Source organism: Carlito syrichta, unplaced genomic scaffold (genome assembly GCF_000164805.1).
Source record: "Carlito syrichta isolate Samal-C Ts95f unplaced genomic scaffold, Tarsius_syrichta-2.0.1 Scaffold308144, whole genome shotgun sequence".
Lineage (NCBI taxonomy): Eukaryota > Metazoa > Chordata > Mammalia > Primates > Tarsiidae > Carlito > Carlito syrichta.
This window is the reverse complement of record NW_007252240.1, coordinates 178,507-190,950: the sequence shown is the minus strand read 5'-3', so window position 1 is coordinate 190,950 and position 12,444 is coordinate 178,507. Positions and strand designations below refer to the sequence as shown.

At 36.2% G+C, this 12,444-nt stretch overlaps 1 protein-coding gene across 1 annotated transcript; it reads left to right on the top strand.

Moving 5' to 3' along the window:
* The first annotated feature begins 2,336 nt into the window (after nt 1-2,336).
* Nucleotides 2,337-3,263, top strand: LOC103267466 (olfactory receptor 8D2). The gene has a single exon (XM_008065060.1). The coding sequence runs from the start codon at nt 2,337-2,339 to the stop codon at nt 3,261-3,263; it is 927 nt and encodes a 308-aa protein (XP_008063251.1).
* Nucleotides 3,264-12,444: the final 9,181 nt, after the last annotated feature.

The following is a 12,444-nucleotide window of genomic DNA, read 5'->3' as shown; positions in this document are numbered from 1 at the left end:
GGACTCTGCCAAAGCATAACCTAATGAGCTTTATTTACTCTGAGAGATCAGCAGTTTTAGTCTTCAAATCAGCAGGAATATCTCTACAGTCACAAATAGAGAGATCTGCTGTGGTTCTCACTTCTGAACAATGCTTTCTAGTGGTAATGGTTTCTAAATTATTTGGGACTATAAAAGAAAATTCAGTCAGCTCTATGCAAGCCTATCCAAAAGCTGTGGTCCCCACTAAGTGGGTCTCAACCCTAAGTGCCCCACCTCTCTTCCTGCTGACTTTCATAGCTTATTGGCTCCTGTACGAGTAACAAAAATGTCAAGCATCAGTCTGATTCATGTGGTTCATTGAATGAGTTCAGAGCATCTACCTGAAAATGATACAATTTCGTAGTCATCATTAATGGGGCTAGTTAGAATTGCAACCCGGCAACTCTGACTCTCTTTCTCTTAGAGTATTATCTAATCAATTTCTTAAATTCCAAAACATGGATCTCTTCTCATGTGTTCTTGGAGATAATGATACCCCATCCAATTCAGCCTTTAAATCAACACATATATTGAGCAAACTTAATGAACTGTGGAAGGTATATAAGAAAGAAATATTGCAGAAATTTTTATAAATTTGTTTTTGTAGTCATAAAAATGTTTTTTATGCAAAATAAAAGCAAAGTATATATCATTCTACTTGTGAAGTCTTTCCTCCATGATATTTTTTCTCATTTTGGAGAAAACTGGAATTCAAAGCCATACCAATGTCCAGACACTATACACCTCTCTCTTGAGTATCATAAAACAAAGGAATATTTTATACTATTCAAATAACCCAATGAAAAATTGTCAAACTTGATTCTGAAGCAGTATATAGTGTTTCAGTTGAAAGCAAGAAACCCTGAATACTCTGCTTGAGCTGTAGGAGAAACTAACTCAGTAAACAAGAAATTCTTCATTTCTGATCTAACAGCTTTGAGAGAAAAAGGTCAGTGAGATTTGGTCATGAATGATGGTTAGCAAGGCAGGACCAGGGAGAGAAGCACTGATTTGTTGATTGTTCAGGTATCACATCTGAAAGTCAACCCTACTTCTTTGCTATTTCTGGACCAAGAAAGGTCTAAACTATAGTGTAAGAATAGCCTTTGGCATCACATTTCTGTCAACTACATCCACATCGAATATAAGAACGTCATGACCCACTCCCGTTCTCCATTCCAAGAACAGTGAGATAATGAGGGTCTGAATTGAATAGAGCCGCTACTATAATTTGTTTTTGTATTGACTGTCTCTTCATAGTTATCTTTTGTGTTTCTTAGTTCCAAGTTTTAGATAGTGTTAATTATGTTGATTCATGTAGATGGGTTGGCAAATAGAAATGAACTACTTTGACATCATCAGAGCTAGACTGGAAGCCACGTTGTAACAAAGTCTTAAGGTTCTATTCATATACGTTTTAGTAGAACCTCAAATTCAAGCTCATGGACCTGATGTGCAGCTAACGCCAAACACTGAGTCACAAGTACTTGGAGACAGAGAAAGGTTTATTTCATATGGCCAAAGAATAAAGGCAGCAAAGCAAGATCTCTTAGATCAGTCTTAACAAAGGGATGAAGCAAGAGTTTTTATGTTGCTAGAAAGTGGGGGAGGGAGAGAATTTAGGGAACACAAAAGGAAAAACATCTGTGTTTCTTCAGTATCAGATAACACCTTGAGCAAGCAGACTTTTGGGTGTCTGCAGCTGGTTGCAACATTTAAAAGGCATTCATTTCTTCTGCAAAAATTATGGTGTCCCTAAAGTTCTTTCTGCTTGGAAAAGAAACAGTACACCAGCAGTGTGTTATTATATTGTGGGAAAAAAGGGATATTGGGCAAAAAGTGAGCAGTTAACATGTGCAAGCAAGCAAGGGCCTAAATGGATTTTTCATTGTTTCAGTCACTAAAAATGCTGGGGTACTGAAATTTTTCATGCGATCCAGTTACAAATGCTCAGATAAAGAGAGAAGGGAGTCTTATTTTAAAAGCAATAAAACAAACTAGTTAGGACTGGAAAGTATGTGCCTTCTCTCAAAGTGAGGCAGTTAGAAGCTAAAGCCTGGGAACAAAACAAAAGGGCTCTGAATTAAAGAGGAGCATTTAACAGGATTGGGTGACCAAGGCTCTGGATTATGCGCATAGTTCTTGTCCTTGAGCTTTTAATGGGTTCCTGAAAGGAACTAGTCATGGGACAAATAATACTACCAGGGATGAAAACAACTGTGAAAGGCATGTCATTTTCTGCTTTGGGAATCAGGAAATAAGACTAACGTGCCTCTTTTTTCTTGTTTCTTCCCACAGACAATACCTTGTAAGACATGGCTCCCTCAAACCATTCTTCAGGGACTGAGTTTATTCTTGAAGGCCTGACAAAACTCCCAGAGCTTCAATTGCCATTTTTCCTTCTGTTCCTTGGAATATATGTGATCACAGTGGTGGGGAACCTGGGCATGATCATCTTAATTGCTATCAGTTCTCAACTTCACTCTCCAATGTATTATTTTCTTAGTCATTTGTCCTTCATTGATCTCTGCTATTCCTCCGTCATTACCCCTAAGATGCTGGTGAATTTTGTGTCAGAGAAGAACATCATCTCATTTCTGGAGTGCATGACTCAGCTTTCTTTCTTTCTTATTTTTGTAATTGCAGAAGGCTATCTTCTGACAGTCATGGCATATGACCGTTATGCTGCTATCTGTAGCCCATTGCTTTACAATATTGTCATGTCCCAAAGGGTCTGTACCATAATGATGGCTGTGGTATATTCACTGGGTTTGTTTGGGGCCACGGTCCATACTACCCTTATGTCATTGTTGTCCTTTTGTAGGTCTCATATTATCAATCATTATTTTTGTGATATTCTCCCCTTATTGATTCTGTCTTGCTCCAGCACCCACATCAATGAGATCCTCCTGTTTATTATTGGAGGAGTTAATACCTTAGCACCTACACTGGCCATCATCATCTCTTATGCTTTTATCCTCTCTAGTATCCTTCGTATTCGCTCCACTGAGGGACGATCCAAAGCCTTTGGCACTTGTAGCTCCCATTTTATGGCTGTGGGCATCTTTTTTGGGTCTATAACGTTCATGTATTTCAAGCCCCCTTCTAGCAACACTATGGAGCAGGAGAAGGTGTCCTCTGTTTTCTATACCACAGTGATCCCTATGTTGAATCCCCTGATCTACAGCCTGAGAAACAAGGATGTGAAGAGTGAACTGAGGAAGATGTTTGGGAGAAGGTAGTCACTCTGACAAAATGGGTTCTCATGGGAAGCTTGATAAAAATGAACCACATACAAAGTTATCATAAGTGCTCTGTAATTTTCTTTCTCTCTTCCAGAGAGAAAATTCATCATTATTTATAAAATATATGTTTTATATTTTAGAATGATTGAAATATCTTTGGAGATTATTAAAATATGATTTTCTGATAGTCAATATAATCTTTAGAAATGTAATAGAGAAACAGGAATTGATTGAAGAGGGAGGGCAAATAAACATAAAAAAAGAATATATTGAACATATTAATTCTGAAAGTGTTTGAGAGCTAGACAGTGAGTTAAGGGTTGCATTTGAGAAGGATGATGTTAATTGGAAAGTCAAAATTCCTGGAAGGCAGGAAAAGAGACGTCTTTAACTTTTTGAGAAGAAAGGTTGTGTTTCAGTTCAAAAGCCTTTATGTTAAGATATTGAGGATATTTAGATGAAGCTCTGAGGGGAATATTTGATGACGAAGAACAATTCATATGTGGATTATGGAGTCAGAGAGAGAGAGAGAGAGAGAGAGAGAGAGACAGACAGACAGAGAGAGAGAGAGAGACAGGCAGAGAGAGGAGACAGAACTATGTGTTTAGGCTGTGAGTTAGGGCAAAAGATGGCAAATAAATAGGCTAATCTTATCCACAATTTATACACATTCAGAAGAGATCACTAATAACTGTTCTGAAGTTCCACATTGCCTCCCTTAGGCTATGACTATCCAGCACAAAGTCTAGTAAAGTTTGACTCCCATGAAGGAAGTTGAACTCATTTTTAATTTTGTATTTGAATAACAATTTTAATGATGTCAGTGATGCCTTTCTTCTGGAATTCTGTGGTTTTTCTTATCCCCTGTATGAATATTCATTTTTTAACATCCTGTGATTTTTTTTCATATCTACTATTTCCTCTTGGTGTGGGAATCCAACCCTCTCTGAGACCAAAAACACAATCTCACTGGTGATTCCCCATGCTGGAACATCATTCCAGACCTCCAGATCACTTTGCACCTAAGTATAGAACTCTCTATTAGACATATGTGCATAAGGTAGCTAGGAAGAAAGTACCCCCTAAATTTACAAAAATAAAATTTTAAAAATATATAATTGTTTAATCACTTTCACCCTCATGGTGTGTAGCTGGTAGTCAATGTTTTAAAATAAGATTTTCTTGACTTTAAATGTTGTGAAGGCCTTAGTTGAATGCATTGTGTAATCTTTGTTTAAGGTCATAAACTGCAGAAGATATGCCCATGATTATACATCTTGAGGTATACATGCATATGTTCTGGCATTGTTATAATTTATTTCATTATCATAACCAAGGACTTGATTGTCAGGATCAAAAAATACAATTTGCTTTCCATTTTTCCTACCTGTTTCATTTTAATTAACCAAATTATTGCCAATAATTTCTCCTTAAACCCTCATTTCTCAGCACAATTTTGGTGACTAACATTTCTTTAAGACAAACTGTAACCAATGCCACAGATGGAATATTATCCATATACAATTCTTTTTGTTGAGCACTTTTTATGTTCTAATTACTTTGTATATATTTGTGCATAATCTTTATAATTATCTATAATGTGATACCATTATCCTAAATTACTTTGTCCTCAGAGAGTTCAAATCGATTTTTCAAGACTGTGGTAGCAGTAAAAAATATTTTTCTCAGAATGTCCTACTCTCTTTGCTGATAAGCTAATAATTTATAGTATATTTGTCACTTGTGCACCTCCCTAGGTGCCTGGATACAGAACTTAAATTCAAATCTAGGTCAGCTTGTTTCCAATTCTTGTCTTTCTATGTACCACCTTGCTTTCTTTGTAGCCTACAAATTGACTAACTTTGCTGTGGGAAGAGAGAACCCTGGAGTTTAATTAAAAAGGATCTGTTTATGGGATATTGAGTTGAGTCTCTTCTGAGCAATTTAAATCCAAGGCAATTTTCTTCATAGTTTCTTTCACTTTGTAAACTATAGACAAAACTCTTCACTTGAGCACACCCCTAGGATTCTCAATGAAGCTGTAGAAGTCAACTAAATGGCTTTTACCTAAAACTTAAGACATAATATAACTTCAAAGAAGAAAGAGATTTAATCTATGATAGAGCAATACATGATTATTTTCCACTTAATTTTTTAACTTTTTAAAAATTACCAAATTTCAGATAAAAAGTTTTCCAGTGTTCCTTCTGCCTTTTTTAGTCTTTCTGACTGTATATCTTCCTATTTTCTTTCATATTCCACTTCTAGATGGGGAGCTATTCTATGAAGTAAAACCAAAGTATCAAAAGTCTTCAATCAATTCTATCTCCATAGAAATAATAGTATTATATCTCCTCCTATATATATAAAGTAAATTTTAAAAATAGGTATTGATTGACAGTGCTGTGGGCAATATTGTCTGATTAAGTCAAAAATCATTAATGAGAAAAAAATAGATTTTTTTGGTCACGTGCTCCCTGGTGACAGTAAAAAAAAATATTTTCATTAAAATAGTCTGCCTCCTTGGCTGATAAGCTGGTAATTTATAGCACATTTGTCACTTGTACATCTCACTAGATGCCTGGATACTAGTCTTATCTCAGAGCTACAGATGCTGAAGTCTTTAAATCTGCCATCAGTGGATTATATGTAGATATATGTCAGTAATGATAAGGATTGAGAATTTAATTTAATGAGAGTTGAGATAAGATCTCCAAGTGCAGTGAAACATGGAAGCAATAATTTAGTGGCATAAGTGCTGGAACAGAAGAACTTCAGCAGGGGAAAAACAAAATAATGGTTAGTAGAATTGACTCTAGAACAATTGGTGCAAAATATACATTTTATCACCAACATACTTGACAAGATACAGCTACATTATATAGCAATGGTATACTGATAACCCTGAAGCCAGTGACAGCCTGAAAAAGGGAAAACAAGGAAGAAGTAAAGCTGAGTCACACACTCCTCTGATAAAAGGTCTTCAGTATTTGGAGACTGGGATGAAGGAATGGCAGAGAATAATGAAGGACAAGTTGTTGATGAAATAGCACGTAGGTTCATAAACATGAGAATGAAGTACAATTAAAAGTATTGTGCTCAGTCTCCTCAATACAATGGCAGCATAGATTGCCAAGACATGTATAAACAGAAGGAACTGGTTAGGCTGAATGCTTATTGAGAGAGAGTAGTGAGTTGTTTGGTTTGGTTTTGTTGCATCTGGTTTGGCAGTTTCCTTAGCACTTATGTACAAGGACTTATATACAAGCACTTATGTACACTTATGTACAGTTTCCTTAGCACTTATGTAGCACTTATGTACAACTGTGACTCTGTCTGGGAATAATAGAATAATAGCAATAATAATGGAATAATAAGTTGAAATTCTACTACTACTATATCAAGAAATAGTACATACAATTTCTTAGAGAGGTCTAAGAAATGTGTAAACTACCAGAAATGAACTTTATTGGTCTGGCTTACTTGTTAGGTTGTATACTTCAAGAAATAGGAAGAGAAGAGAAATATAAAGTTATGTGTCAGTTTGCTTTCCCACAAAAATATGAAAAGCAAGATGGGGGAGAACACCATTGCGTTTGCTGATCTTGAGGGAAAATAACTGATCTCTTGTAAAGCATAACATTATGAATAACCTCTCACCAATGAGCAATTCCTCCTCTCTTGAAGGGTGGCCAGAGATAAAAGCAGACAGATGTGAAAAATTGTGAGAGGCTGGGTGCAGTGACTCAAGCCCGTACTCCCAGCACTTTGGGAGGCTGAGGCAAGAGTATTGCCTGAGCCCAGGGGTTCGAGATCAGCCTGGGCAACTTCGTAAGACCTCGGCTCTGCAATATATTAAATAAAAAAAATTAGCTGGGCTTGATAGTGTGTGCCTGTAGTTCTAGCTACTTGGAAGGCTGACACGGAAGGCTTGCCTGAAGAGCAACTCAAAGCTGTGAGCATGCCCCTACACTCCAGCCTGGGCGACAGAGTGAGACTCTGACTCAAAAAAAAAAAAAAAATTGTGGAGAGAAGGACTGAAGAGTGCTCCCACTTCCACCCACAACTACACATTCTCATGTTTTTAGTTTCTTCTATTGGAATTAAAAGTATAGCCTATAGTTAACCAAAAGATTAGCTTTCCCTCATAGTGACAGAAAAAGGCAGGATATCCTGTCCCATTCTATATGAAACCATTCCATTAGATATCTACTATTTCCTCTTGTATGCTCTTGTGGTCGGTGAAATAGATATTTCATCTTGATGCCCCTAGAAATTTATAAAACAAAAAAAGAAGGAACATTAATTTAACTTAAAGGTCTCATTTTTCACAAGTCAAAAACTTTACTCCATATTCTTTTTTTCATTTAAATTATGCCCAAATACATCGTGCAACATTATGTACAATAAATTACTCAATGAACCCCATCAAAAAATGGAGGACCTTAAAATATGAATATGCATACATCTTTAAGTTTTTTAAAATTTTTTTTATTTTTAGTTTTTGAGTTGGAGCCTCACTCTGTCACCCAGACTGGAGTGCAGTGGCCGCTCCCAGCCACTGCAGCCTCATCCTGCTGGGCTCCGGCAATCCTTCCACCTCAGTCTTCCAAGTAGCTGGAACTACAGGCGCGCACTACCACGCCTGGATCATTTTTGATGTATTGTAGAGATGAGGTCTCGCCAAATTGCCCAGGTGGGTCTTGAACCTGCGGGCTCAGGCAAGCCACTCACCTCGACCTCCCAAAGTGCTGGGATTACAAACTGAGCCACTGAGCCCGACTGAGTTTAAAAAGATAAAAGTATAAAACTGAAAGCATTATCATCTTGTACAAACTAGACTACAGAAGAAAATTGAGACCATACTTTTTCCTTCCCTTGTTTTTAATTTGGCCTAACTTCATTCATAGGAGGGAACTATTCAAATACCTGGTGATACCTGAGCTCCCACTTTAGAAGCAGCCTAAATAATATTTTATATTTTGTTCCAACTGAAGACTTAACCTCAGCAGATTCCTGGATCAACTTTGATGTTTCTAAACCTCTTCTTCAACATACAAAGATTTTATGCTTTGTAATATTCCCAAATTTAGCTGTCCAATGACTTTTTTTTTTTTTTAACAACCTGTTGGGATATAGCTGAAGTATAACAAACTACACATTTTAAAAATTTTAAAAATTTCCAATCAATTGAAGTGATATATGTACATTCACTTGCAAAACATGACCACGTTTGAACATCACCACATTCTCATCATCCCCAAAATTTCCTTGTACATTTGTGCAATACATCCCTATCTGTAGCCCTGTCCTAAGGCAGCAACTGATACTTTTTCTGCCACTATAAATTGGTTTGGTTCATGCCTTCAAAACTCTGTATTAAGACATTTTACAAAAAAAATGCAATATATATTGTACAATTAGCAGTCGAATTCTGGTTTACATAACTTGTTCATTTGTACTGAAGGAGGTAGGAAGTACATGAAACATGTTAAGACCAAGCTGAGCCTTAAAGATAAGGAAACATTTAACTAAGCAGACTGAAGAGAGAAGCTTATTTTTTAATTAAATAAAAACTATTAATTAGATCAGGGTATGAAGATAAACACAGCATGTCTGCAGGATACTTTTCAGAAGATTGAAATGTCTGAAAGTAGTGTGTAGCTAAGTGGAGAGCATTAAACAGGACTTTGAAAGATACGTAAAGGAATTCAGGCACAAATTGTTCATTCATACATTCGTTCACTATTTGGTATACACTAAATATGTACTGAATGTTATTGTGGCAAAGACATGAAAATGAATTAGACATGATTGTCACCATAAAGTGCTTATTGTCTAAAGCAGGTAACAGTAATTTATTTCAATTGTGTCATTCTTGTATCAGCTTGCCCTGAGCTATGAAACATCTTCTGGAAGGTGGATATGGCTTTGTTCTTAGTTTATTACTCTCTTTTTGGTACTTTGGTTTTCTTTCCCCTTCACACTTATTTACCACAATAAAAATGAATATGTTTACTTCTTCAAAAAAGAGTATTCTGCATGTCTATTGCAGCACTATTCACAACAGCAAAAACATGGGGCCAACCATGCTGGCCATTGAAAGTGAACTGGATAAAAAAATGTGGTACATATACACAATGGAATATTACACAACTATAAAGAAGGACAAAATTATGGACTTCACAGCAAGTTGGATGAATTTAGAGTCTATAATGCTCAGTGATCTATCACAGAAACAAGAACTGTTCTCACTCATAAGTGGACCCTGAACATGAATCATAATACTACATGAAAGAGATTGGCAGTAGTAGGAAACTGCCCTGGGAGGAGTGGACACACAAAACTAATAAGGGTACCTGATCCCAAACCAGGTGAAGTGAGGACCAACGGGAGGCCTAAACTTCGCCTGGATTATGACCACTTATGTCCCTAACCCTGTATTGCACCCTACATCTTGAAAATAAAAAAGTGTTCATTGATAGAATATTATACTTAATTATTTGCAATCCCATTTTATAATTATGATAGTAATACTGTTCTCTCCTGCTGGAAATTAGGGGTAACTTAGTTATAGGATCTTTCTGAGTATTGGAATAAGAATGTATCTGAATGAGTTTACATATACACTCAGTTAGTATCCCCGTTTCTGTGAAAATCAATATACTAGCTTTTTCATATAGTGTTTCAGTCAGTGTAAAGATAAATTATACAGAAGTGACTGGCTTAGTTGGTTTGGGGAAATCTTTGGCCTTAATTGCTTCATTTCTTTTTGAAAATGAAATAAATTAAATTTAATTATAAGATACTCTTTTCAGCTTAAATACATATTGAAGAAATTGGCAAACTGCAGAATACAGGATTTGAGTTATACACTAAAAAGACAAAAACACCAGTCCAAATGATCAACAGAAAGTATAAAGTATTCTTACTTGGAAGAGAGTAGAGAATATATTTCAGTGGGTTCATTTTAGCTTTTCAAAAAGTGAGTTTGGGTATAGAAGACTCCTTCTCATTTTTATGGCAGTATGTCATTTTCTCACATTGCACAGTTACACACTCTCACCACCTGTATTTGGGATGAGACCCTGTTCTGCCTTCAGCATCAGCGGGCTAATTTTTTGGCCTGCACTCAGCTTATACCTAGGAATGTACAATGTGTGGGAAAAAATTTCCTTGCAAGAAGTTAATAAAAAATCTTTTTCTTGGTTTCTATGTTAGATTTCTATGGCTACCAGAACAACTATGGTAATTTTCATGCCTTAAAACAACATAAATTTATTCTCTTACGGCTGTAAAGGCCAGAATTCTAAAAATAGTACTAATCAGTCAATATAAAGACTTTGGCAGGCTTTCCTTTCTTTTCAAGTTCTGGAGGAGAATCTGTTCCCTGTTTCTTCTAGCTTTAATGGCCGCTTGCATTCCTTCACTTGTGGTTGCATCAGTCTAATCTCAGCCTTTGTGGTGACATTCCCTTTTATTGTGTATGTTCGTGAAATTTTTCTCAGCTTCCTCTTATAAGAATACAACTGATTGCATATAGTGTTAACCTGGATAATCCAAATAATCTCTCTATATCAAGGTCTGTAATTTAGTCACATTTGCAAAGTCCTTTTTTCTATAAAGTAAAATTCACAGGTATCAGGAATTAGGATGTAAATATCTTTTGGGGAACACTTTTTAGCCTACCACAGGCCTCTAGGGACACAAGGACCTATAAGATTAATTTAAAAGTAGCATATTTTTTCTATGATTCTTAGAGTACTGACTGAGGCAATAACACAGAAAAAGTGATTTTGAAACTCTATTAGCCACAAACCAGAATATGTTACTCTAACTCATTCAGAATATATATGTCTAAATGCTTAGAGGAAGGACATATGTTGAGTCCAAGTTATTATCACCATCTGTTGTTATATAAAAGTGATACCTTTGTTTCTTCCACCTTCTACATCTTGAAGATTCATCATTATAGGCATTTAAAACCTCTCAGTATCTGTCACTTATAACAAACACCAGTACTCTAGCCAGTCATAATGGTCTCATTTCTTTTTGCTGTTGGAATTGTTTGCTTTTCGGAAATGATTAGAAGTAGAGCCTCTTCTACATTGTCGGTACATTGTCTGAGTTTCTCTATTTTAGTCAGGTAGTTTCTAAGCTAAAGTAGGGCAGAACTCAGGCCTCTGTGTTATTCCCAGCCAACAAATCCACCTTCACTATCACCTACAATACAGAATAATTGTGCCTATAATGATATCTGCATGAATGAGAGGGGAGAAGAGACAAGAATGGCAGTACATTACTTTCTGGACTGCCTTTTGGGGTAAGTTGTATGTTTTATTAATCTCTTACTTTTGAAAGTGTCTCATAATTTTCAAATTGCATTTTGTAATATATGTTACATTATTTCATGACATTTCCATGAACTAAATGGGACTATTTTACAGTTGAGAAAATTAAAGTTCAGTAAGTTTAAACTGACTTAGTCAGAGATAATATGCATAAAACCAAAATTAGAGTCTTAATCTCTTAAGTATCAGTCCAGGATTCTTTCTACCTTTTCATCATGAACAATTATTGGAATAAAATGTCAAAAAATTTTAACATGACTTCTGAATTAAAGAATAGTTGAATCACAAAAAGTGTCCTTCTGCTTCTGGTATAAGTTTTCCTTCCATAAAAGTTATAGCAGTAAGAAATTTGAAAAATAATTTACTTGAATCCTGTTGTTTTAAAGGTTAGAAATATGAGTTTCAGAGTCTCAATGACTTCCTCAGAGTTACATTTATTTTAATCAAATCAGCATTTTATACATAAAGTGCCTAGTCCAATGTCTACTACACAATGAGCATTGATAAACAGTATTATTAATAATTGACATGGATTTTTCAGGTCAGCCTGGGCTTCGAGCGTGTCAGCTCAGTGGGTCAGCCAGCTGAGTCCCAGAGAAGGTGAGCTTGATGGGTTGGCAAGTCTGGTCCCAGAGGTGTTGGCTCTAATGGGCTGGCAAGCCAAGCCCTGATAGTATTGCAGCCTCCAGAATTGTCTCAGCTTTGGAGTCTCCCCTTCTTCCAGAAGCTCCCCCAGTTCAGCTGGCTCTGTCAGGTAGCAAGTCAACCTCTGGGGTGCACTGATGATCATCTGTAGCTCTTCAGGTTGAAGTTCTTGTCTTGTGCCC

Bases quoted from the DNA above. Each gene is read 5' to 3' on its own strand.
- LOC103267466 (XM_008065060.1), top strand. From the start codon at position 2,337: ATGGCTCCCTCAAACCATTCTTCAGGGACTGAGTTTATTCTTGAAGGC.